General features: G+C 48.1%; 1 protein-coding gene across 1 annotated transcript in view; it reads right to left on the bottom strand.

The window, feature by feature from the left end:
- Positions 1-26,745, bottom strand: part of LOC121559267 (formin-2-like) — a 112,925-nt gene extending 86,180 nt beyond the window's left edge. Inside the window, exon 1 of the mRNA XM_045221872.1 lies at positions 24,591-26,745. Coding sequence (XP_045077807.1) covers positions 24,591-26,745 — 2,155 coding nt within the window. The remainder of the gene's footprint in view (positions 1-24,590) is intronic.
- Between the last annotated feature and the right edge of the window lie 790 nt (positions 26,746-27,535).

Below are 27,535 nucleotides of genomic sequence, written 5' to 3'. Positions count from 1 at the left end.
AGTAGAACTCCAGTCTAAGAGACATTAATATTTCTACAGTAGAACTCCAGTCTAAGAGACATATCAATATTACTACAGTAGAACTCCAGTCTAAGAGACATATCAATATTCCTACAGTAGAACTCCAGTCTAAGAGACATATCAATATTACTACAGTAGAACTCCAGTCTAAGAGACATATCAATATTACTACAGTAGAACTCCAGTCTAAGACACATCAATATTACTACAGTAGAACTCCAGTCTAAGAGACATATCAATATTACTACAGTAGAACTCCAGTCTAAGAGAAATATCAATATTCCTACAGTAGAACTCCAGTCTAAGACACATATCAATATTACTACAGTAGAACTCCAGTCTAAGACACATCAATATTACTACAGTAGAACTCCAGTCTAAGAGACATATCAATATTACTACAGTAGAACTCCAGTCTAAGAGACATATCAATATTACTACAGTAGTACTCCAGTCTAAGAGACATATCAATATTACTACAGTAGAACTCCAGTCTAAGAGACATATCAATATTCCCACAGTAGAACTCCAGTCTGAGAGACATATCAATATTACTACAGTAGAACTCCAGTCTAAGAGACATATCAATATTCCTACAGTAGAACTCCAGTCTAAGAGACATATCAATATTTCTACAGTAGAACTCCAGTCTAAGAGACATATCAATATTCCTACAGTTGAACCAGTCTAAGAGACATATCAATATTACTACAGTAGAACTCCAGTCTAAGAGACATATCAATATTCCCACAGTAGAACTCCAGTCTGAGAGACATATCAATATTACTACAGTAGAACTCCAGTCTAAGAGACATATCAATATTCCTACAGTAGAACTCCAGTCTGAGAGACATATCAATATTACTACAGTAGAACTCCAGTCTAAGAGACATATCAATATTCCTACAGTTGAACCAGTCTAAGAGACATATCAATATTACTACAGTAGAACTCCAGTCTAAGAGACATATCAATATTCCCACAGTAGAACTCCAGTCTGAGAGACATATCAATATTACTACAGTAGAACTCCAGTCTAAGAGACATATCAATATTCCTACAGTAGAACTCCAGTCTAAGAGACATATCAATATTACTACAGTAGAACTCCAGTCTAAGAGACATCAATATTTCTACAGTAGAACTCCAGTCTAAGAGACATATCAATATTACTACAGTAGAACTCCAGTCTAAGAGACATCAATATTACTACAGTAGAACTCCAGTCTAAGAGACATATCAATATTCCTACAGTTGAACCAGTCTAAGAGACATATCAATATTACTACAGTAGAACTCCAGTCTAAGAGACATATCAATATTCCCACAGTAGAACTCCAGTCTGAGAGACATATCAATATTACTACAGTAGAACTCCAGTCTAAGAGACATATCAATATTCCTACAGTAGAACTCCAGTCTGAGAGACATATCAATATTTCTACAGTAGAACTCCAGTCTAAGAGACATATCAATATTACTACAGTAGAACTCCAGTCTAAGAGACATATCAATATTACTACAGTAGAACTCCAGTCTGAGAGACATCAATATTACTACAGTAGAACTCCAGTCTAAGAGACATCAATATTACTACAGTAGAACGCCAGTCTGAGAGACATATCAATATTCCTACAGTAGAACTCCAGTCTGAGATCTTCTCTAGCCAGGCTGATCCAACCAGACATACGTGTGTATATCGTTGCCTTCTTCCTCCCATGGCGCATCAACTTGAAAGACAGTTCAATTAATGATGTCTGAAGGTCATAATAATAATAATAATAATAATAATATGCCATTTAGCAGACGCTTTTATCCAAAGTGACTTACAGTCATGCGTGCATACATTTTTTTTTTTGTGTATGGGTGGTCCCGGGGATCGAACCCACTACCTTGGCGTTACAAGAGCCGTGCTCTACCAGCTGAGCTACAGAGGACCACATGCTTCCTTAATTGCCGATAACAAGTGCCGCCAGTGTAGTGACATCAGAATAGTCTGCCGCCAGTGTAGCGACATCAGAATAGTCTGCCGCCAGTGTAGCGACACCAGAATAGTCTGCCGCCAGTGTAGCGACATCAGAATAGTCTGCCGCCAGTGTAGCGACATCAGAATAGTCTGCCGCCAGTGTAGCGACATCAGAATAGTCTGCCGCCAGTGTAGCGACATCAGAATAGTCTGCCGCCAGTGTAGCGACATCAGAATAGTCTGCCGCCAGTGTAGCGACATCAGAATAGTCTGCCGCCAGTGTAGCGACATCAGAATAGTCTGCCGCCAGTGTAGCGACATCAGAATAGTCTGCCGCCAGTGTAGCGACATCAGAATAGTCTGCCGCCAGTGTAGCGACATCCGAATAGTCTGCCGCCAGTGTAGCGACATCAGAATAGTCTGCCGCCAGTGTAGCGACATCAGAATAGTCTGCCGCCAGTGTAGTGACATCAGAATAGTCTGCCGCCAGTGTAGTGACATCAGAATAGTCTGCCGCCAGTGTAGTGACATCAGAATAGTCTGCCGCCAGTGTAGTGACATCAGAATAGTCTGCAGCCAGTGTAGTGACATCAGAATAGTCTATGTAGAAGCTGTAAAAGACTAGCAGCATTACTACATTCTGAAAATAATGAACGGAGAAGATCCATTTTATACTCTGCTGATGTAAGAATGTTTTAAGTATGAATAGTGATGACCGGATCTAGATCCATTCGGAGACTGGAAAGGAAGAGCACACTGTATATAGAGACGTACATTCCCCAGAAATCCAAAAGCAAAAATGGCAACCAGCCACGTGGGGGTCTCAACATGCATTTTAACACTAGCACAAAACATACACAACTAAGTGAATGGATAGATGAAGCTCTAGTTCAATCCTCTCCTCCACCATCAGTACTGTCTGTCTGTCTGCTTCCAGTTCAGTTGAGCTGCTGAACCCTCTCCTCCACCATCAGTACTGTCTGTCTGCTTCCAGTTCAGTTGAGCTGCTGAACCCTCTCCTCCAACATCAGTACTGTCTGTCTGCTTCCAGTTCAGTTGAGCTGCTGAACCCTCTCCTCCATCATCAGTACTGTCTGTCTGCTTCCAGTTCAGTTGAGCTGCTGAACCCTCTCCTCCATCATCAGTACTGTCTGTCTGTCTGTCTGCTTCCAGTTCAGTTGAGCTGCTGAACCCTCTCCTCCACCATCAGTACTGTCTGTCTGCTTCCAGTTCAGTTGAGCTGCTGAACCCTCTCCTCCACCATCAGTACTGTCTGTCTGTCTGCTTCCAGTTCAGTTGAGCTGCTGAACCCTCTCCTCCATCATCAGTACTGTCTGTCTGTCTGCTTCCAGTTCAGTTGAGCTGCTGAACCCTCTCCTCCACCATCAGTACTGTCTGTCTGCTTCCAGTTCAGTTGAGCTGCTGAACCCTCTCCTCCACCATCAGTACTGTCTGTCTGCTTCCAGTTCAGTTGAGCTGCTGAACCCTCTCCTCCACCATCAATACTGTCTGTCTGCTTCCAGTTCAGTTGAGCTGCTGAACCCTCTCCTCCACCATCAGTACTGTCTGTCTGCTTCCAGTTCAGTTGAGCTGCTGAACCCTCTCCTCCACCATCAGTACTGTCTGTCTGTCTGCTTCCAGTTCAGTTGAGCTGCTGAACCCTCTCCTCCACCATCAGTACTGTCTGTCTGTCTGCTTCCAGTTCAGTTGAGCTGCTGAACCCTCTCCTCCACCATCAGTACTGTCTGTCTGTCTGTCTCCAGTTCAGTTGAGCTGCTGAACCCTCTCCTCCACCATCAGTACTGTCTGTCTGCTTCCAGTTCAGTTGCTGAACCCTCTCCTCCACCATCAGTACTGTCTGTCTCCAGTTCAGTTGAGCTGCTGAACCCTCTCCTCCACCATCAGTACTGTCAGTCTGTCTGCTTCCAGTTCAGTTGAGCTGCTGAACCCTCTCCTCCACCATCAGTACTGTCTGTCTGTCTGCTTCCAGTTCAGTTGAGCTGCTGAACCCTCTCCTCCACCATCAGTACTGTCTGTCTGTCTCCAGTTCAGTTGAGCTGCTGAACCCTCTCCTCCACCATCAGTACTGTCTGTCTGCTTCCAGTTCAGTTGAGCTGCTGAACCCTCTCCTCCACCATCAGTACTGTCTGTCTGCTTCCAGTTCAGTTGAGCTGCTGAACCCTCTCCTCCATCATCAGTACTGTCTGTCTGTCTGCTTCCAGTTCAGTTGAGCTGCTGAACCCTCTCCTCCACCATCAGTACTGTCTGTCTGTCTGCTTCCAGTTCAGTTGAGCTGCTGAACCCTCTCCTCCACCATCAGTACTGTCTGTCTGCTTCCAGTTCAGTTGAGCTGCTGAACCCTCTCCTCCACCATCAGTACCGTCTGTCTGTCTGCTTCCAGTTCAGTTGAGCTGCTGAACCATCTCCTCCACCATCAGTACTGTCTGTCTGTCTGCTTCCAGTTCAGTTGAGCTGCTGAACCTTCTCCTCCACCATCAGTACTGTCTGTCTGCTTCCAGTTCAGTTGAGCTGCTGAACCCTCTCCTCCATCATCAGTACTGTCTGTCTGTCTGCTTCCAGTTCAGTTGAGCTGCTGAACCCTCTCCTCCACCATCAGTACTGTCTGTCTGTCTGCTTCCAGTTCAGTTGAGCTGCTGAACCCTCTCCTCCACCATCAGTACTGTCTGTCTGCTTCCAGTTCAGTTGAGCTGCTGAACCCTCTCCTCCACCATCAGTACTGTCTGTCTGTCTGCTTCCAGTTCAGTTGAGCTGCTGAACCCTCTCCTCCATCATCAGTACTGTCTGTCTGCTTCCAGTTCAGTTGAGCTGCTGAACCCTCTCCTCCACCATCAGTACTGTCTGTCTGCTTCCAGTTCAGTTGAGCTGCTGAACCCTCTCCTCCACCATCAGTACTGTCTGTCTGTCTGCTTCCAGTTCAGTTGAGCTGCTGAACCCTCTCCTCCACCATCAGTACTGTCTGTCTGCTTCCAGTTCAGTTGAGCTGCTGAACCCTCTCCTCCACCATCAGTACTGTCTGTCTGTCTGCTTCCAGTTCAGTTGAGCTGCTGAACCCTCTCCTCCACCATCAGTACTGTCCGTCTGCTTCCAGTTCAGTTGAGCTGCTGAACCCTCTCCTCCACCATCAGTACTGTCTGTCTGCTTCCAGTTCAGTTGAGCTGCTGAACCCTCTCCTCCACCATCAGTACTGTCTGTCTGCTTCCAGTTCAGTTGAGCTGCTGAACCCTCTCCTCCACCATCAGTACTGTCTGTCTGTCTGCTTCCAGTTCAGTTGAGCTGCTGAACCCTCTCCTCCACCATCAGTACTGTCTGTCTGCTTCCAGTTCAGTTGAGCTGCTGAACCCTCTCCTCCATCATCAGTACTGTCTGTCTGTCTGCTTCCAGTTCAGTTGAGCTGCTGAACCCTCTCCTCCACCATCAGTACTGTCTGTCTGTCTGCTTCCAGTTCAGTTGAGCTGCTGAACCCTCTCCTCCACCATCAGTACTGTCTGTCTGTCTCCAGTTCAGTTGAGCTGCTGAACCCTCTCCTCCACCATCAGTACTGTCTGTCTGCTTCCAGTTCAGTTGAGCTGCTGAACCCTCTCCTCCACCATCAATACTGTCTGTCTGCTTCCAGTTCAGTTGAGCTGCTGAACCCTCTCCTCCACCATCAGTACTGTCTGTCTGCTTCCAGTTCAGTTGAGCTGCTGAACCCTCTCCTCCACCATCAGTACTGTCTGTCTGTCTGCTTCCAGTTCAGTTGAGCTGCTGAACCCTCTCCTCCATCATCAGTACTGTCTGTCTGCTTCCAGTTCAGTTGAGCTGCTGAACCCTCTCCTCCACCATCAGTACTGTCTGTCTGCTTCCAGTTCAGTTGAGCTGCTGAACCCTCTCCTCCACCATCAGTACTGTCTGTCTGTCTGCTTCCAGTTCAGTTGAGCTGCTGAACCCTCTCCTCCACCATCAGTACTGTCTGTCTGTCTGCTTCCAGTTCAGTTGAGCTGCTGAACCCTCTCCTCCACCATCAGTACTGTCTGTCTGTCTGTCTCCAGTTCAGTTGAGCTGCTGAACCCTCTCCTCCACCATCAGTACTGTCTGTCTGTCTGCTTCCAGTTCAGTTGAGCTGCTGAACCCTCTCCTCCACCATCAGTACTGTCTGTCTGCTTCCAGTTCAGTTGAGCTGCTGAACCCTCTCCTCCATCATCAGTACTGTCTGTCTGTCTGCTTCCAGTTCAGTTGAGCTGCTGAACCCTCTCCTCCACCATCAGTACTGTCTGTCTGTCTGCTTCCAGTTCAGTTGAGCTGCTGAACCCTCTCCTCCACCATCAGTACTGTCTGTCTGTCTCCAGTTCAGTTGAGCTGCTGAACCCTCTCCTCCACCATCAGTACTGTCTGTCTGCTTCCAGTTCAGTTGAGCTGCTGAACCCTCTCCTCCACCATCAATACTGTCTGTCTGCTTCCAGTTCAGTTGAGCTGCTGAACCCTCTCCTCCACCATCAGTACTGTCTGTCTGTCTGCTTCCAGTTCAGTTGAGCTGCTGAACCCTCTCCTCCACCATCAGTACTGTCTGTCTGTCTCCAGTTCAGTTGAGCTGCTGAACCCTCTCCTCCACCATCAGTACTGTCTGTCTGCTTCCAGTTCAGTTGAGCTGCTGAACCCTCTCCTCCACCATCAATACTGTCTGTCTGCTTCCAGTTCAGTTGAGCTGCTGAACCCTCTCCTCCACCATCAGTACTGTCTGTCTGTCTGCTTCCAGTTCAGTTGAGCTGCTGAACCCTCTCCTCCATCATCAGTACTGTCTGTCTGCTTCCAGTTCAGTTGAGCTGCTGAACCCTCTCCTCCACCATCAGTACTGTCTGTCTGCTTCCAGTTCAGTTGAGCTGCTGAACCCTCTCCTCCACCATCAGTACTGTCTGTCTGTCTGCTTCCAGTTCAGTTGAGCTGCTGAACCCTCTCATCCACCATCAGTACTGTCTGTCTGTCTGCTTCCAGTTCAGTTGAGCTGCTGAACCCTCTCCTCCACCATCAGTACTGTCTGTCTGTCTGTCTCCAGTTCAGTTGAGCTGCTGAACCCTCTCCTCCACCATCAGTACTGTCTGTCTGTCTGCTTCCAGTTCAGTTGAGCTGCTGAACCCTCTCCTCCACCATCAGTACTGTCTGTCTGCTTCCAGTTCAGTTGAGCTGCTGAACCCTCTCCTCCATCATCAGTACTGTCTGTCTGTCTGCTTCCAGTTCAGTTGAGCTGCTGAACCCTCTCCTCCACCATCAGTACTGTCTGTCTGTCTGCTTCCAGTTCAGTTGAGCTGCTGAACCCTCTCCTCCACCATCAGTACTGTCTGTCTGCTTCCAGTTCAGTTGAGCTGCTGAACCCTCTCCTCCACCATCAGTACTGTCTGTCTGCTTCCAGTTCAGTTGAGCTGCTGAACCCTCTCCTCCACCATCAGTACTGTCTGTCTGTCTGCTTCCAGTTCAGTTGAGCTGCTGAACCCTCTCCTCCACCATCAGTACTGTCTGTCTGTCTGCTTCCAGTTCAGTTGAGCTGCTGAACCCTCTCCTCCACCATCAGTACTGTCTGTCTGCTTCCAGTTCAGTTGAGCTGCTGAACCCTCTCCTCCATCATCAGTACTGTCTGTCTGTCTGCTTCCAGTTCAGTTGAGCTGCTGAACCCTCTCCTCCACCATCAGTACTGTCTGTCTGTCTGCTTCCAGTTCAGTTGAGCTGCTGAACCCTCTCCTCCACCATCAGTACTGTCTGTCTGCTTCCAGTTCAGTTGAGCTGCTGAACCCTCTCCTCCACCATCAGTACTGTCTGTCTGCTTCCAGTTCAGTTGAGCTGCTGAACCCTCTCCTCCACCATCAGTACTGTCTGTCTGTCTGCTTCCAGTTCAGTTGAGCTGCTGAACCTTCTCCTCCACCATCAGTACTGTCTGTCTGCTTCCAGTTCAGTTGAGCTGCTGAACCAACAGGGCTAAATCTATTAGAGCCGGTCCATTGGCTTCACTAGTTAATATGGAGAGCACTGATGAATGGCCTCGACGCCACCACTGGTTGTCCACACCCAAGCAGCATCTGAAATGGCACCCTTTTCCCTATATAGTGCACTACTTTTGACCAGGGCTCACAGGGTTGTAGTGCACTATAAAGGGAACAGGGTACCATTAGGGACAAAGTCAACATAACGCTAAGAGAGAGCCCTGATGCATGGCCTAACTTCACCCCCCGGTTGTCATGACACCCAGATATTATGGGATATGATCTGGGGCCTATTCAGGAGCATGTAACATTACAGGCCTTTCAGATAGAACTGTATGACGTAGAGCAGATCTGATAGACTGTCAGATTGAATAGGGAATCATACAGTCAGCTCCGTTCGTTCTATTTCTATCTGAAGTTCAGAACATGGTAAAGCAGCATTTCGGAGTGGGCCGCTGCTGGAGTAGCTAAAGCACTCCTGAAATAATTGAAAGCTTCCCATTCGGAGAAATAGAGTGAGAATAGCATTTTACAGTAGCTGGAGGGAGGAGAGGAGAGGAGGGGAGAGGAGAGGAAGGAGGGGGAGAGGAGAGGAGAGGGGAGGGAGGGGAGAGGAGAGGAGGAGAGGAGAGAAAGGAGGAAGGAGGAAGGAGGGGGAGAGGGAGGGGAGGAAGGAGGGGGAGAGGGAGGGGAGGAGAGGAAGGAGGGGAGGAGAGGAGAGGGGAGAAAGGAGGAAGAAGGGGGAGAGGAGAGGGGAGGGGAGAGGAGGAAGGAGGGGGAGAGGATGAGAACAGAAGAGGGGGAGGAGAGAGCTCATAACTAGGAGAGGTACAGATTTAGAAAGGAAAGCAGTTCTAATATTAAAGAGCTGCTCATGAAGTGCGTGTGGTGTCACATGCTTCATTAACAACAGCTGTAGACTAACAGACTGACGGGTCCTTTTCCAATAATGCAGTTAAAGATTTTAAAAAATCAAATGAATACAAAAATAGAAATAGTGACAAGGAATAAATACACAGTGACTAACGAATAACAACAATGACTAAAAATAACATTGCTATATACAGGAAGTACCAGTACTGAGTCCATGTGCAGGGTTACCAGGTAATAACATGGCTATATACAGGGAGTACCAGTACTGAGTCAATGTGCAGGGGTACCAGGTAATAACATGGATATATACAGGAAGTACCAGTACTGAGTCCATGTGCAGGGGTACCAGGTAATAACATGGCTATATACAGGAAGTACCAGTACTGAGTCCATGTGCAGGGGTACCAGGTAATAACATGGATATATACAGGAAGTACCAGTACTGAGTCCATGTGCAGGGGTACCAGGTAATAACATGGATATATACAGGAAGTACCAGTACTGAGTCAATGTGCGGGGGTACCAGGTAATAACATGGATATATACAGGAAGTACCAGTACTGAGTCAATGTGCAGGGGTACCAGGTAATAACATGGCTATATACAGGAAGTACCAGTACTGAGTCAATGTGCAGGGGTACCAGGTAATAACATGGCTATATACAGGAAGTACCAGTACTGAATCAATGTGCAGGGGTACCAGGTAATAACATGGCTATATACAGGAAGAACCAGTACTGAGTCCATGTGCAGGGGTACCAGGTAATAACATGGCTATATACACAGGGTACCAGGTAATAACATGGCTATATACACAGGGTACCAGTACTGAGTCAATGTGCAGTGGTACCAGGTAATAACATGGCTATATACAGGAAGTACCAGTACTGAGTCCATGTGCAGGGGTACTTTGAGGGTCTGAGGGCCCACGCCGAATATTTTCAGCCGGTGTGTGTCAGACAGCTGCTCAGTAAGTCAGGAGTAAACTGCTCTGGGTCTGCTGTGACCCTCAGCCTATAGTCAGGTGATTAACAGCATGGTACTGGGTCAGAGATGTAGTCAGGTGATTGACAGCACGGTACTGGGTCAGAGATGTAGTCAGATGATTGACAGCATGGTACTGGGTCAGAGATGTAGTCAGGTGATTGACAGCATGGTACTGGGTCAGAGATGTAGTCAGGTGATTGACAGCATGGTACTGGGTCAGAGATGTAGTCAGGTGATTAACAGCATGGTACTGGGTCAGAGATGTAGTCAGGTGATTGACAGCATGGTACTGGGTCAGAGATGTAGTCAGGTGATTGACAGCATGGTACTGGGTCAGAGATGTAGTCAGGTGATTGACAGCATGGTACTGGGTCAGAGATGTAGTCAGGTGATTGACAGCATGGTACTGGGTCAGAGATGTAGTCAGGTGATTGACAGCATGGTACTGGGTCAGAGATGTAGTCAGGTGATTGACAGCATGGTACTGGGTCAGAGATGTAGTCAGGTGATTGACAGCATGGTACTGGGTCAGAGATGTAGTCAGGTGATTGACAGCATGGTACTGGGTCAGAGATGTAGTCAGATGATTGACAGCATGGTACTGGGTCAGAGATGTAGTCAGGTGATTGACAGCATGGTACTGGGTCAGAGATGTAGTCAGGTGATTGACAGCATGGTACTGGGTCAGAGATGTAGTCAGGTGATTGACAGCATGGTACTGGGTCAGAGATGTAGTCAGGTGATTGACAGCATGGTACTGGGTCAGAGATGTAGTCAGATGATTGACAGCATGGTACTGGGTCAGAGATGTAGTCAGGTGATTGACAGCATGGTACTGGGTCAGAGATGTAGTCAGATGATTGACAGCATGGTACTGGGTCAGAGATGTAGTCAGGTGATTGATAGCATGGTACTGGGTCAGAGATGTAGTCAGATGATTGACAGCATGGTACTGGGTCAGCGATGTAGTCAGATGATTGATAGCATGGTACTGGGTCAGAGATGTAGTCAGATGATTGATAGCATGGTACTGGGTCAGAGATGTAGTCAGGTGATTAACAGCATGGTACTGGGTCAGAGATGTAGTCAGGTGATTGATAGCATGGTACTGGGTCAGAGATGTAGTCAGATGATTGACAGCATGGTACTGGGTCAGCGATGTAGTCAGATGATTGATAGCATGGTACTGGGTCAGAGATGTAGTCAGGTAATTAACAGCATGGTACTGGGTCAGAGGTGTAGTCAGATGATTGACAGCATGGTACTGGGTCAGAGATGTAGTCAGGTGATTGACAGCATGGTACTGGGTCAGAGATGTAGTCAGATGATTGACAGCATGGTACTGGGTCAGAGATGTAGTCAGGTGATTGACAGCATGGTACTGGGTCAGAGATGAATGAATGAATGCATACATGCAGGTTGAGACCAGTCCCTAATAACAAATCCACCAGTTTTGACCAATCCTTAATCCACTAGTTGACCAATCCCTAATCACAATAACTACAGTTCTGACCAATCCCTAATCACAAATCCTACACAGTTTTGACCAATCCCTAATCACAAGTACACCAGTTTTGAACAATCCCTAATAGTGTTGCACAGTATACATTTTAGTCATTTAGCAGACGCTCTTATCCAGAGCGACTTACAGTTAGTGAGTGCATACATTTTCATACTGGGCCCCCCCGTGGGAATCGAACCCACAACCCTGGCGTTGCAAGCGCCATGCTCTACCAACTGAGCTACACGGGTCCCATGATACCAATATAAAAATGTGCTTGCTATATCCGTCATTAGATTAAAACAAGTCGTCCCTGTAACCTAGTCCTAGATGGATGAAAGGGCTTCATAAAACAAGTCGTCCCTGTAACCTAGTCCTAGATGGATGAAAGGGCTTCATAAAACAAGTCGTCCCTGTAACCTAGTCCTAGATGGATGAAAGGGCTTCATAAAACAAGTCGTCCCTGTAACCTAGTCCTAGATGGATGAAAGGGCTTCATAAAACAAGTCGTCCCTGTAACCTAGTCCTAGATGGATGAAAGGGCTTCATAAAACAAGTCGTCCCTGTAACCTAGTCCTAGATGGATGAAAGGGCTTCATAAAATGACACTAACTAAAAAGCTGGGTAAGAAGGGTAAACAGACTAAGAAGAGAAGAGACCTTCTAAGACAAAATACATTTCAAATAAGGCAGAAGATATAATTCTCGCTACTACCGGCCATTTCTGTCGAGATGCGAAGTTACTACAAAAACAAAAAAACCTAAGATTAAATTAAATCAAAAACACTGAGGAAAAAAACAACACTAAGCTTTGCTACCCCACTTCTATTTTGGTTCACGAGGAAATGGCTACCGTCCCCGTCCCCAGCCTACGGGACGCTACCGTCCCCATCCCCAGCCTACGGGACGCTACCGTCCCCGTCCCCAGCCTACGGGACGCTACCGTCCCCGTCCCCAGCCTACGGGACGCTACCGTCCCCGTCCCCAGCCTACGGGACGCTACCGTCCCCGTCCCCAGCCTACGGGACGCTACCGTCCCCGTCCCCAGCCTACGGGACGCTACCGTCCCCGTCCCCAGCCTACGGGACGCTACCGTCCCCGTCCCCAGCCTACGGGACGCTACCGTCCCCGTCCCCAGCCTACGGGACGCTACCGTCCCCGTCCCCAGCCTACGGGACGCTACAGTCCCCGTCCCCAGCCTACGGGACGCTACCGTCCCCGTCCCCAGCCTACGGGACGCTACCGTCCCCGTCCCCAGCCTACGGGACGCTACAGTCCCCGTCCCCAGCCTACGGGACGCTACCGTCCCCGTCCCCAGCCTACGGGACGCAGAGACGTTTAGGGACGCAGAGTGATTGAGGCCAAAATGTTGATCAGTAGGAAAGACGGTCAAAAGAAGTGTCAGCTTATCAGGGATGCTGAGGTTTCAGAAAGTTTTGCCAGGAAAAGTACAAATAGGATTTCATAGTTTAAATGTTAGATAATTTGTCTCATATGCACCGCAGTGTTTTAAATGTCAAAGCATGGGACACATAGCTGCTCTGTGTAAAGGAAAGAAAAGATTTGCCAAGTGTGGAGGGGAACATGATTACGGTGAATGTGGGAGCAATGTGAAGGTTAAGTGTTGTAATTGTGGAGGTGACAACAGTGCATCATTTGGTGGATGCCAGGTACAGAGAGAGGCTGGAGAGGCTCAGAGACATAGGATCAGTCATGATGTATCGTATGCAGAGTAAAACAGATTGGTGGAACTACAGTGCTGACTGATGAAGCTTACATGGATGTTCCTGTAGTAAGTGGACCTGCTGTCGGGGCTGGTGCTTCCGATGGTTCTGGCATGGTTTCGAGGCCTGTTCAGAAATCTTGCGCTAATGAATGTGCGGCGTCAAAAGGACACTTTGATAATGAATAAAGTTGACTTCATAGCTTTTATTGGTAAGGTTATCAATACGACTCGGGTTGTGAAAAGCAGAAATGCCAGGTTGAAGGTTATTGTGGACACTGCAAAATAAATATTCTGGATAAGATGTTAGTGTTGAAATTGGTTGTTGACATGCTGAACAAGCACCAAAACGTTTGTACTTTTTCGTTACTAGAACATGAAAAATGGTTCGGTACTAGAATTCTTGTTACTTTCTGCCAAATGTGTCTCATGTCATTTATGGATTGAGAGGATCGAGTCTGTCTAGTAATTTGTCTGAATCTTCAAGGGGGCAGTAGTGAGCTAGCCAGGCTCCTTGTCTCCTCTAGGGGGCAGTAGTGAGCTAGCCAGGCTCCTTGTCTCCTCTAGGGGGCAGTAGTGAGCTAGCCAGGCTCCTTGTCTCCTCTAGGGGGCAGTAGTGAGCTAGCCAGGCTCCTTGTCTCCTCTAGGGGGCAGTAGTGAGCTAGCCAGGCTCCTTGCAGCTGACACAGCGCGAGCCACTTTTGAGGAGCAAGCGAGAGAGAGAAAATGCCAGCAGCATGGCTTCTAACAAAAACATACCTCCACGCCCGCAGCTTGTTGACAAAACTGGCTCCAGAAGTGAACTATGGGATTACTTTGATGAAGACCAGCTCACCAAAACAACTATGCAAAAGGTGTTACAAAGCAGTGAAGTACAAGGGAGATTTACTTGCAAAACAACATAAAACTATTTTACGTGACATTTGCATTGTAACGTTGCTGTTATTCTACTAAATTTGAATTATTTTTGAGTGACAATGACATGAACATATTCAGCATGACATTCATGTGAGCATTATAAAATAAATGACAACCCAAAGTCATGTGAAATGAACTCAGAACTAGACAGAAATATATTTAGACTACTTCACGTTTGTCTGGGCTTGCTAGCAGTAGCCACTAGCCAGCCAGCAGCCCTGGGAAGTAAAATGCACCCTGGGAATAGTAGTATTGTGTAAAATCTATTATATACTGAACAAAAATATCAACGCAACATGCAACAATTTCAAAGATTTTACTGAGTTACAGTTCATTTAAGGAAAATCAGACAATTTAAATTCATTAGGCCCTGATCTATGTATTTCACATGACTGGGAATACAGATATGCATCTGTTGGTCACAGATAGCTTTAAAAAAGGGTAGGGACGTCGATCAGAAAATGAGTCAGAATCTGGTGTGACCATTTGCCTCATGCAGCGCGACATCTGCTTCGTATAGAGTTGATCAGGATGTTGGTTGTGGCCTGTGGAATGTTGTCACACTCCTCTTCAATGGCTGTGCGAAGTCGCTGAATATTGTTGGGATCTGGAACACGCTGTCGTACACGTCGATCCAGAGCATCCCAAACCTGCTCAATGGGTGACATGTCTGGTGAGTATTCACACCATAGAAGAACTGGGACATTTTCAGCTTCCAGGAATTGTGTACAGATCCTTGCGACATGGGGCTGTGCATTATCATGCTGAAACAGGAGGTGATGGCGGCGGATTAATGGCACAACAATGGGCCTCAGGATCTCGTCACGGTATCTATGTGCATTCAAATTGCCATCGATAAAATGCAAATTGTGTTCGTTGTCCGTAGCTTATGCCTGCTTATACCATAACCAACCACCATGGGGCACTCTGTTCACAACATTGACATCAGCAAACCGGTTGTGCAAATATGCCTTCGGAAAGTATTCAGACCCCTTGACTTTTTCCACTTTGTTACATTACAGCCTTATTATTTTTATCTTTATCAATCTACATACAATACCCCATAATGACAAAGTAAAAATAGGTTTTTAGAAATGTTTGCTAATTTATTAAAAACAAGAAATTGAAATATCACATTTACATAAGTATTCAGAAAACATCCCAAACCATCTCAAATTGGGTTGAGGTCGGGGGATTGTGGAGGCCAGGTCATCTGATGCAGCACTCCATCCCTCTCTTTCTTGGTCAAATAGCCCTTAAACAGCCTGGAGGTGTGTTGGATCCTTGTCCTGTTGAAAAACAAATGATCGTCCCACTAAGTCCAAGCCAGATGGGATGGCGTATCGCTGCAGAATGCTGTGGTAGCCATGCTGGTTAAGTGTGCCTTGAATTCTAAACAATTCACAGACAGTTTCACCAGCAAAGCACCCCCACACCATAACACCTCCTCCTCCATGCTTTACGGTGGGAAATACACATGCGGAGATCATCCATTCACCAAAAATCTCCAATTTGGACTCCAAACCAAAAGGACAAATTTCCATTGTTCGTGTTTCTTGGCCCAAGCAAGTCTCTTCTTATTATTGGTGTCCTTTAGTAGTGGTTTCTTTGCAGCAATTTGACCATGAAGGCCTGATTCACACAGTCCCCTGTGAACAGTTGATGTTGAGATGTGTCTGTTACTTGAACTCTGTGAAGCATTTATTTGGGCTGAAATTCCTGTGGCAGTCCTCAAGAGAGCCAGTTTCATCATAGCGCTTGACGGTTTCTGCGACTGCACTTGAAGAAACTTTCAAGTTCTTGAAATGTTCCATATTGACTGACCTTCATGTCATAATATATTTTGATTTGTTTAACACTTCTTTCGTTACTACATGATTCCATATGTGTTATTTCATAGTTTTAATGTCTTCACTATTATTCTACAATGTAGAAAATAGTAAAAATAAAGAAAAACCCTTGAATGAGTAGGTGTCCAAACTTTTGACTGGTAGTGTATATCAGTGCCACCCTGTTCACAAAAATGGATCGCTCCTACAGACAGTGAGTCACGTGGCCATGGCTTGCTATATAAAGCAGGCAGACAGGCATCCAGTTACTGTTCGATTGAACGTTAAAATTAGGCAAAGCAAGAGACCTAAGCAAGTTTGAGCGTGGTATGTTCAGAAAACGTCCAGCCTCCTGGGCTTTTCACGCACGACAGTGTCTAGGGTTTTCCGACAATGGTGTGACAAGCAAAAAAAACATCCAGTCAGCAGCAGTCCTGTGTGCGAAAACAGCTTGTTGATGAGAGAGGTCGAAGGTGAACGGCTCAAGCTAACAGGTTAAATAACGGCGCAGTACACCAGCGGTGTTCAGAACCGAACCACTCCGATCCAATCCAATCCTGTCAGCTAAAAACAAGAAGCAGCGATCACCAACACCAGACAATTAAGGAAAGGAAAAATATTGCCTTGTCCGACGAATCCTGGTTCCTGTTGAGTCATGCTGCATGAGCCCATGGTGTCAATGGTACAGGCTGGTGTTGTTCCTGTACCCAAGAAAGCAAAAGGTAACTGAACTAAATGACTATCGCCCCGTAGCACTCACTTCTGTCATCATGAAGTGCTCTGAGAGACTAGTCAAGGATAATTTCACCTTTACCTTACCTGTCACCCTAGACCCACTTCAATTTGCTTACCGCCCCAATAGATCCACAGACGATGCAATTCGCCATCACACTGCCCTATCCCATCTGGACAAGAGGAATACCTATGTAAGAATGCTGTTCATTGACTATAGCTCAGCCTTCAACACCATAGTACCCTCCAAGCTCATCATTAAGCTCGAGGCCCTGGGTCTGAACCCCGCCCTGTGCAACTGGGTCCTGGACTTCCTGACGGGCCGCCCCCAGATGGTGAAGGTAGGAAACAACATCTCCACTTCGCTGATCCTCAACACAGGGGCCCCACAAGGGTGCGTGCTCAGCCCACTCCTGTACTCCCTGTTCACCCATGACTGCGTGGACAAGCACGCCTCCAACTCAATCATCAAGTTTGCAGACGACACAACAGTAGTAGGCTTGATTACCAACAATGATGAGACCACCTACAGGGAGGAGGTGAGGGCTCTGGGAGTGTGGTGCCAGGAAAATAACCTCTCACTCAACATCAACAAAACAAAGGTGAAGTTATTCATTACACTTTGGATGGAGTATCAGTACACCCAGTCACTACAAAGATACATGCATCCTTGCAAACTCAGTTGCCGGAGAGGAAGGAAACCTCTCAGGGATTTCACCATGAGGCCAATGGTGACTTTGAAACAGTGGCAGAGTTTAATGGCTGTGATAGGAGAAAACTGAGGATGGATCAACAACATTGTAGTTTCTCCACAATACTAACCTAATTGACAGAGTGAAATGAAGGAAGCCTGTACAGAATAAAAAATATTCCAACACATTCATCCTGTTTGCAATAAGACACTAAAGTAAAACTGCAAAAAAAGTGACAAAGAAATAAACTTCATGTCCTGAATAAAAAACATTATGTTTGGGGCAAATCCAACAACACATCACGGAGTACCACTTCATGTTTTCAAGCATTGTGGTGGCTGTGTCATGTTATGGGTATGCTTGTCATCGGCAAGGACTAGGGAGTATTTTTTAGGATAAAAAGAAACGGAATAGAGCTAAGCACAGGTCAAATCCTAAAGGAAAACCTGGTTCAGTCTGCTTTCCAACAGACACTGGGAGACAAATTCACCTTTCAGCAGGACAATTAGCTAAAACAAGGACAAATCTACACTGGACTTGCTCACCAAGACGACGTTGAATGTTCCTGAGTGGCCTAGTTACAGTTTGGATTTAAATTGGCTTGAAAATCTATGGCAAGACCTGAAAAATGGCTGTCTAGCAATGATCAACAACCAACTTGACAGAGCTTGAAGAATTTTTAAAAGAACAGTGTGCAAATATTGTACAATCCAGGTGTGGAAAACTCTTAGAGATCAAATGTGATTCTAACATGTATTGACTTAGGGGTGTGAATGCTTATGTAAATTTCATTTTCAATAAATTTGCAAACATTTCTAAAAAATCATGTTTTCATTGTCATTATCGGGTATTGTGTGTAGATGGTGAGAGAGAAAAAATTGATTTAATCCATTTTGAATTCAGGCTGGAACAACAAAATGTGGAATAAGTCAAGAGGTCTGAATACTCTGAAGGAACTGTATTATGCATCTATCCATGGTGCCTTTACCAAGATCAGAAACAACTAGAAACAATTAGAAACCTCTGTACTCTCTCCAAGATGTTTGGGGTGGACAGGTAGGAACAATTAGAAACCTCTGTACTCTCTCCAAGATGTTTGGGGTGGACAGGAAGTCATTGATGCAGAGAGAGTAGAATGAGACCAGGGTATCCCATTTAGCAGACGCTTTTATCCTAAGCGACTCACAGTCATGCATGCATACCTTTTTACCTATGGGTGGTCCCGGGAATCGAACCCACTACCCTGGTGTTACAAGCACCATGCTTTCCCAACTGAGCTACAGAGAGATTTCAGGGATATGAGACCTACAAGTGGTGGACAAAAATGCAAACAAATGAGGAGACAAGAAGAAGACTACTACTGGATGACTACTGGATGACTACTGGATGACTACTCATGCACCCTAGGGTGGGGGCATTGTCATACTGTCACACCTCCGTACCTTCAGGCTCTGATCAGTCCCTACACCCAAACGAGGGCATTGCGTTCTTCCACCTCTGGCCTGCTGGCCCCCCTACCTCTACGGAAGCACAGTTCCCGCTCAGCCCAGTCAAAGCTATTCGCTGCTCTGGCACCCCAATGGTGGAACAAGCTCCCCCACGACGCCAGGACAGCGGAGTCACTCACCACCTTCCGGAGACACTTGAAACCCCACCTCTTTAAGGAATACCTGGGATAGGATAAAGTAATCATTCTACCCTACCCCCCCTAACAAAAAAAAAAATGGTGAAGTGGTTATCCCACTGGCTATAAGGTGAATGCACCAATTTGTAAGTCGCTCTGGATAAGAGCGTCTGCTAAATTACGTACATGTAAATGTTCATTCAGGTGATTGTGTTTTTTTAGTCCACCACCATTACCTTTGTAATACAACAGTAGAGAGGGATATTTGAAAACTGTCTTCACACAGGCTTCAGGAAGACAAGTTGAACTAATTAAACAACAATAGCAGTACAGCAAATGTGAATCAGCTTTCAGATTAATTCTTTGAAAAGTTGTTGTCTTTGCTGCATGGCTTCTTATCCACAGAGGGCCGGGTTTGTGTTCTAACCGAGCAGTAACATACCCGTTTTCAACTAATCATGTCTTGATTGAAGTCTATGATGAGTTGAAATCAGGTTTGTACTGGTTGGCAAGAACCAGAGCCTAAATCTCTGGATGTGATTGGACCCCCCCGTTATAAGTGCTACTTTCATGATGAATAGCAATGATCCGTTTATTTTAATAAACTTTAGGGGAGATTCATATAATATAATTTGACATAAGAAATGTCAGTTTGTAAATTATTTTCATTTGGAAATTAATTAAAATGTATTTTTTAAGAGGGCTTATTTGGAACACCAATGGACTGAAAGGCTATACATTAAGTCCAGTCTGGACTTTTGTTGTTGTAAATAAAGTCATAAAGCTTCACATGAGAGATGAATATGTAATTGTATCTTCATTTTTCTTACAAAAAATGAGGGCAGTATATGTTAGGAATGTCTAAACTTAGATTTTGGTGAGCTTAAAAAGGGCCACTTACCTTAATGCTGATCAAGGCTTTTGGGGGGTTGGTTTTGCTACTGTAGCCTTTATAGCAGTCAGGCTTTTGGGGGGTCAATCTGCTGTTAGGCATCAGAGAAGTCATTATCGAACGCGCTATTGGTCAAATGTTTTCCTGCTAACAGTAACAGCCAGCTCTGCAACATCCACTGACAGAGAGCAAGAGCGATACAGAGAGATAGAGAGAGAGAGAGGGGGATGGAGCGAGGGAGAGAGAGAGAGAGAGCGGGAGAGAGAGAGAGGGGGATGGAGCGAGAGAGAGAGAGAGAGAGAGAGAGAGAGAGAGAGAGAGAGAGAGAGAGAGAGAGAGAGAGGGGGATGGAGAGGGGGAGAGAGAGAGAGAGAGAGAGAGAGAGAGACAGAGAGAGAGAGAGGGGGGGGGTGGAGCGAGGGAGAGAGAGGGATGGAGCGAGGGAGAGAGAGAGAGAGGGCGAGAGAGAGAGAGTGTTGGAGAGAGAGAGCGAGATGAGAGATAAGAGACAGGAGAATAGGTTGTGTTTACAGGAACAGCACAGAGGCAGACCTTTATGGCTGCGTTTACACAGGCAGCACAATTCTGATCTCCCCCCCACAGTGGTCTTTTGACCAATCAGATCAGCTCTGAAAAAGATCTGATGTGAAAAGATCTGTGATTGGTTAAAAGACCAATTAGTGCTTACCGTATGCTTCCCAATCTAAACTGTTTGTGCATATGATTACATTTTGTGACGTTTTTGGTGTTCGGCAGCGTTCGACAGGTATTTTGTCCGCTGTTCGAGCACATTAAATTTTTTCTTGAGGCAAGCCGAAGTTCTGTAGCTGAAGACTATGCCCCTTTGTCGGTGATTGGTCAACAGTAGGGATTCTTCGATGAAGAGTTTGTTGTAATTCAACAACAGACGACTAGTTTGAATGCACATTTTTTCACTTGAGAAATACTGCAAACATAGATGCAAGACATCCTCTGCAAAAACGTCAAAATGAATTACAGATTTCTTGAGTTATCTTAGATTAATTCGGACTATTTTGAGGAAGTGTGCTTGTTGCTACAGCGTCTCAAGTGGGGGGAAAAAGACGCTTTTTCTTGTTTTTCAAGCAGAGGTATTTTAAGTACGTGAGCACAGACGTTTACCTTGCTAGCTAAGATCTGCTAGGAGCAAACAACCCGTCTGCCTTAAGCACCTCCTGGTTTCTATTGATGTAATGCAGCATGAAAGCTCTGTCACCCCTCCCCCATACACACCACGCTCTGCACAACAATAACCACGTTTCCATGGTGTTGGCTAAGGGTGCGTTTCCATGGTGTTGGCTAAGGGTGCGTTTCCATGGTGTTGGCTAAGGGTGCGTGTGTGTGTGTGTGTATGCTCACGCCAACAAAAATGTGCTATCCAGGAGCGAAAGCTCACAGGAGCGAAAGCTCACAGCTCATAAACACTACAAATATATGATCATTTTCAGTTATCAGTCTCCTCTCCATCTATTGACATGCAACAGAAACCCTCTAGACCACGTGTCCAGCTCATTCCACGGAGGGCCGAGTGTCTGTGGGTTTTCACTCCTCCCTTGGACTTGATTGATGAATTAAATGTCACTAATTAGTAAGGAACTCCCCTCACCTGGTTGTCTAGGTCTAAGTAAGGAACTCCCCTCACCTGGTTGTCTAGGTCTAAGTAAGGAACTCCCCTCACCTGGTTGTCTTGGGCTAAATTGAAAGGAAAAACCAAAACCCTGCAGACACTCGGCCCTCCATGGAATGACTTTCACACCCCTGTTCTAAAGGATGAAATATTAACCTTGTCCAGCCTTGACCAGGGACAAGGAGACCCTGACTGACAGAGGGGGGTTATGTTAGGAGGGACTGACAGAGGGGGGTTATGTTAGGAGGGACTGACAGAGGGGGGTTATGTTAGGAGGGACTGACTGATAGAGGGGTTATGTTAGGAGGGACTGACAGAGGGGGGTTATGTTAGGAGGGACTGACAGAGGGGGTTATGTTAGGAGGGACTGACTGACAGAGGGGGGTTATGTTAGGAGGGACTGACTGATAGAGGGGTTATGTTAGGAGGGACTGACTGACAGAGGGGGTTATGTTAGGAGGGACTGACAGAGGGGGGTTATGTTAGGAGGGACTGACTGACAGAGGGGTTATGTTAGGAGGGACTGACTGACAGAGGGGGGTTATGTTAGGAGGGACTGACAGAGGGGGGTTATGTTAGGAGGGACTGACTGATAGAGGGGTTATGTTAGGAGGGACTGACAGATAGAGGGGTTATGTTAGGAGGGACTGACAGATAGAGGGGTTATGTTAGGAGGGACTGTGATAGAGGGGTTATATCAGGAGGGACTGACTGAGGGGGGTTATGTTAGGAGGGACTGACAGAGGGGGGTTATGTTAGGAGGGACTGACAGATAGAGGGGTTATGTTAGGAGGGACTGACAGAGGGGGGTTATGTTAGGAGGGACTGACTGACAGAGGGGGGTTATGTTAGGAGGGACTGACAGAGGGGGGTTATGTTAGGAGGGACTGACAGAGGGGGGTTATGTTAGGAGGGACTGACTGATAGAGGGGTTATGTTAGGAGGGACTGACTGACAGAGGGGGGTTATGTTAGGAGGGACTGACTGACAGAGGGGGGTTATGTTAGGAGGGACTGACTGATAGAGGGGTTATGTTAGGAGGGACTGACAGAGGGGGGTTATGTTAGGAGGGACTGACTGATAGAGGGGTTATGTTAGGAGGGACTGATAGAGGGGTTATGTTAGGAGGGACTGACAGATAGAGGGGTTATGTTAGGAGGGACTGTGATAGAGGGGTTATATCAGGAGGGACTGACTGAGGGGGGTTATGTTAGGAGGGACTGACAGAGGGGGTTATGTTAGGAGGGACTGACAGAGGGGGGTTATGTTAGGAGGGACTGACAGAGGGGGGTTATGTTAGGAGGGACTGACAGAGGGGGGTTATGTTAGGAGGGACTGACAGAGGGGGGTTATGTTAGGAGGGACTGACAGATAGAGGGGTTATGTTAGGAGGGACTGTGATAGAGGGGTTATGTCAGGAGGGACTGACTGATAGAGGGGTTATGTTAGGAGGGACTGACAGAGGGGGGTTATGTTAGGAGGGACTGACAGAGGGGGGTTATGTTAGGAGGGACTGACAGAGGGGTTATGTTAGGAGGGACTGACTGAGGGGGGTTATGTTAGGAGGGACTGACAGAGGGGGGTTATGTTAGGAGGGACTGACAGAGGGGGGTTATGTTAGGAGGGACTGACAGAGGGGGGTTATGTTAGGAGACCCTGACTGACAGAGGGGGGTTATGTTAGGAGACCCTGACTGACAGAGAGGGGGGTTATGTTAGGAGACCCTGACTGACAGAGGGGTTATGTTAGGAGGGACTGACAGAGGGGGGTTATGTTAGGAGGGATTGACTGATAGAGGGGTTATGTTAGGAGGGACTGACTGATATAGGGGTTATGTCAGGAGGGACTGACAGAGGGGGGTTATGTTAGGAGGGACTGACAGAGGGGGGTTATGTTAGGAGGGACTGACAGAGGGGGGTTATGTTAGGAGGGACTGACAGAGGGGGGTTATGTTAGGAGGGACTGACTGATAGAGGGGTTATGTTAGGAGAGACTGACAGAGGGGGGTTATGTTAGGAGGGACTGACAGAGGGGGGTTATGTTAGGAGGGACTGACAGAGGGGGGTTATGTTAGGAGGGACTGACAGAGGGGGGTTATGTTAGGAGGGACTGACAGAGGGGGGTTATGTTAGGAGGGACTGACAGAGGGGGGTTATGTTAGGAGGGACTGACAGATAGAGGGGTTATGTTAGGAGGGACTGACTGATAGAGGGGTTATATCAGGAGGGACTGACTGAGGGGGGTTATGTTAGGAGGGACTGACAGAGGGGGGTTATGTTAGGAGGGACTGACAGAGGGGGGTTATGTTAGGAGGGACTGACAGAGGGGGGTTATGTTAGGAGACCCTGACTGACAGAGGGGGGTTATGTTAGGAGGGACTGACAGAGAGGGGGGTTATGTTAGGAGGGACTGACAGAGGGGGGTTATGTTAGGGGGGACTGACTGATAGAGGGGTTATGTCAGGGACAGGGAGGGACTCTTATCTCCTGTCACCCTCTCCAGTAGGAACACACATTTTTGATTTAGTCCGTCTGTCCGTCTGTCCGTGGGAGAGCCCTTTTCTCTCCTCGGTTAGTTGACAGAGCGCTAAGGCCCAAAACAAAGACCACTGTCCCCCTGCCTACCGACCGCCACACATCTCAATAGCCACTGCTGTTTGTTTATGCTAAGTCCTTCCAGAAGGAATGAACATCAACTGTCCAGGCCAAATACTGTATACTACACATCCTACTGTAGTCATTTCTAGATGGAGTAGTTTCATGTTCGTCTAGAAATCTAAATAAACAGGAGCATTGTTCTGAGTGGGGAAAAATAACACTGAAACCAAGTGTAGGGATAATTATAGACATTGGCTTGATTGCTACTCAGAACAGAACCCATTAATGCTCTGAATATGGATAAGAGAAGTGTTGAGTGACAGAACGTTCTGCTGTGTTTCTACCTAACAGAGACAGCCAAGGGTGCAGCTAGACACAACAAGGACAAGGGTAGAGACAGAAAGCTGCCGGCCTACACTGAAGTTACAATACAGCTCTGATGCAGGGCCAAAAACATTTGGACATTTTAGCAGAAGCTCTTATCCAGAGCGACTTATAGCAGTGAGAGCGTACTTTTTCACGACAACATCAAAACAAAAAGCAACAACTTTGCTCCCCTTGTGAAAGAGGCCTTGGTCTCAAATGGGGACTCCCTGTGAAAATAAAGGTTAAATAAACTCACCGGTGAAGATGTCGTGGAAGCTGCAGGTAGACACCTGTCCGGTGGAGGACCTCCGCGTGGCACACAGTGGCTGGCTGGCCCCCCTCAGCCTGTCCTGCGACCCTCCATACCCCTCCAGGTAGTCTGCTGATCCGGCCTTGGTGGGGCGATCCCTCTCCAGCTCCTCGGTCCAGTCTGCAGACCAGCTGAGGGGACCAGCGATGCTGTGGGAGCGCTGTCGTCTAACCCTCCTCTTCTCCGTGCGGTGTCCCAGGTCGTGGCAGCGTCGGTGGAACAAGGGGCTCTGTGACGGCGAGGTGCCTGGGGAGTTAGAGAGCTGCCTTGTGGTGGTCTTGATGTAGGAGGGGTAAATGGGAGGGTAGAGTTTGGCTGTGGGGCTGGAGCCTGCGGAGGAGTGGTTGTACGAGGGAAGGGTGGAGGTCAGGGTGGACTTGAGGAGGCGTGTGGCCAGGCTAGGGCTCTCCTGAGAGGGCCAGGGGGAGAAGGACACACTGCTCTTCCTCCTACGGGTGATCAGGGGGTCGTCTGCAGGCTCAGAGCACCTCAGATCCCCCCTGCTAAAACACTCCAAGGACTCAGCACTGACTGCAGCCCCCACTCCTGCCCCTACCCAGTCCCCTATCCTCCCCTCTGCCTCGGAGGCGTTCCCAGAGCTCAGGCCTATGTCCTCGTGGCTCGTGGTCGCGTCACTGTGACTATGGCTCTCGGCTGACAGAGGCGGCATGTCCAGGTCCAGGTCGTCATCCTCCTCCACCTCCTCCTCCTCCTCCTCCTCCTCCTCCTCCTCCACCTCCTCCAACACTTCCTTCTCCTCATCTCTGAAAGGAGACTCCACAGCGCTCTCAAAAGAGGCTGTGAGGTCTGGGAAGCTAGTAGCGCTGGTTGTCTTGGTAACATGGCCGTTGGTCTGGGCTGTTGGGGGCTGAGTGTTAGCATTCACCTCCTGGCAGCTCAATGCCTCCTCCTCCTCCTCCTTTGTCCCGGAGGAAGAGGAGGCACAAAGGGCCGGTTCTGTTTCAGCCCCTCTCAGCTCCCAGTTGAGTTTCTCTGCAGACGTGGCTGCTCTCCTCTCCTCCTCCGGCCCATCCAGGGAGAGAGACAGTTTAGAAAGCAGGCCATTCTCCCGGCCAGTGACAGGGGCTGCCTCTGGGGTAGTGAGAGGCTCCGGTGGGGGGGTCTGTTCAGGGGGGCTGGGGGTAGTTCTAACCTCGTCAGACCTCTGTTTCCTCCACCCCCCTCCCCAACCCAGCTCTTCACTCAGCTCAGCGGTGGAGATAATCACCCCCTGCTGTAGTCTAATGGCCTGCTGGATGTCAGCTAGCAGGTCTTCTTGTTCTGCAGCTGAGTGAAAGCTATAGATGTCCGTGTCTGAACCAGAGCTGCTCTTCTTCTTCTGTTCTACCTCCTCCTGCTGGTCTGGAGCAGTGTCCGTGGTCGTCGCCGCCGTGGGCTGCCGGCTCTCTGTCCTGATACAACCACCATGCCCTTCACCACGCTCTGTTGGTCCCTCGGTGTCAGACGGGCCCAGCTCATCAGCTGACAGAGAGAGGTCTGGTGTTTTGGTGTTAACAGAGTGAGCAGAGTCCAGCTCATTCTGAGACGACAACACATCCTCCCTGGATCCCCCTGTCGATCCCTTCCCCTTTAGATTCTTCCTCTTCCTGATGGAGAACACCGAGGATTTCGCCTCCTTCTCCTTCTTCTTCTTGCTCTTCTCCTCCCCTCCTTTGACATGTTTTCCGTGGGATTTCTTGCCGTTGTGAAATCCTTTCTTTGTGCCGTCAGCGTCGCGAGGCCCTCCGGTGGTATCGTCCGCTGCGTCCAGTCCGTATCCTTCCCCCTCTTTCCCCCTCTTCTGCTTCCCCTCCTGGTTCCCCATGATGCTGGATCTCAGCCTCCACGTCTGTCTGGCGCTGAGACTCAGGCCATGCCTCCGAAAACAGCTGCCGTTTTCTCTGCTGCTGCCCCTCCTCAGTCTACGTTTGCGTAGCTGCTGCGAGGCGGAGGCTGTGATGCTGCTTTCCGGTGACGACGATGAGAGGAGCAGTGATGTTGATGCAAAGACGTACGCCTGCTCTCGCTCTCGCTGCTCCCACTCTCCTCCTCCCCGCGCATGCTCAATTCCTCGCTGCGCTTTCTCTCCCCCTCCTGCCATGATTTCTCGCAGCTCCCCCTCTCCCCCTCCTCCCTGCTCTCTCGCTCTCTCTCCATACGCGTGCACCTGCTTGCTCTCTCCCGGCTCCCTCCCCCCCTCTCCATCTGCTGCTCTGCATAATGTGCTGAGCCTAGCAGAGCTGGAGGAGAAACAGCCCTCGGAGACCACAGGGACTAGCTCAGTAAAAACATGCTCAGTAGAGGTCTCCGGCTGCCTCTCCGCCGGCTGCCTGCACGGTTCACCAGCCAGGAGAAGAGAAAAGCATGGATGCTGCTGCTGATATTGACGAGTTGGGTTCTGGTGGGGCTCTAGGGAGAGGCGGCTGCTGTGACGGGGAGTCTGGCGGTTATAAGGGCTATAGCGGGGAGAGTGGTGGTTATAGGGGCTGTGAAGGAGAGTCTGGCGGGGAGAGTGGTGGTTATAGGGGCTGTGAAGGAGAGTCTGGCGGGGAGAGTGGTGGTTATAGGGGCTGTGAAGGAGAGTCTGGCGGGGAGAGTGGTGGTTATAGGGGCTGTGATGGGGGAGTCTGGCGGGGGAGAGTGGTGGTTATAGGGGCTGTGAAGGAGAGTCTGGCGGGGAGAGTGGTGGTTATAGGGGCTGTGAAGGAGAGTCTGGCGGGGAGAGTGGTGGTTATAGGGGCTGTGATGGGGAGTCTGGCGGGGAGAGTGGTGGTTATAGGGGCTGTGAAGGAGAGTCTGGCGGGGAGAGTGGTGGTTATAGGGGCTGTGACGGGGAGTCTGGCGGGGAGAGTGGTGGTTATAGGGGCTGTGACGGGGAGTCTGGCGGGGAG

This window comes from Coregonus clupeaformis, chromosome 1, assembly GCF_020615455.1.
Source record: "Coregonus clupeaformis isolate EN_2021a chromosome 1, ASM2061545v1, whole genome shotgun sequence".
Lineage (NCBI taxonomy): Eukaryota > Metazoa > Chordata > Actinopteri > Salmoniformes > Salmonidae > Coregonus > Coregonus clupeaformis.
This window is presented reverse-complemented; position numbering and strand designations above follow the sequence as displayed.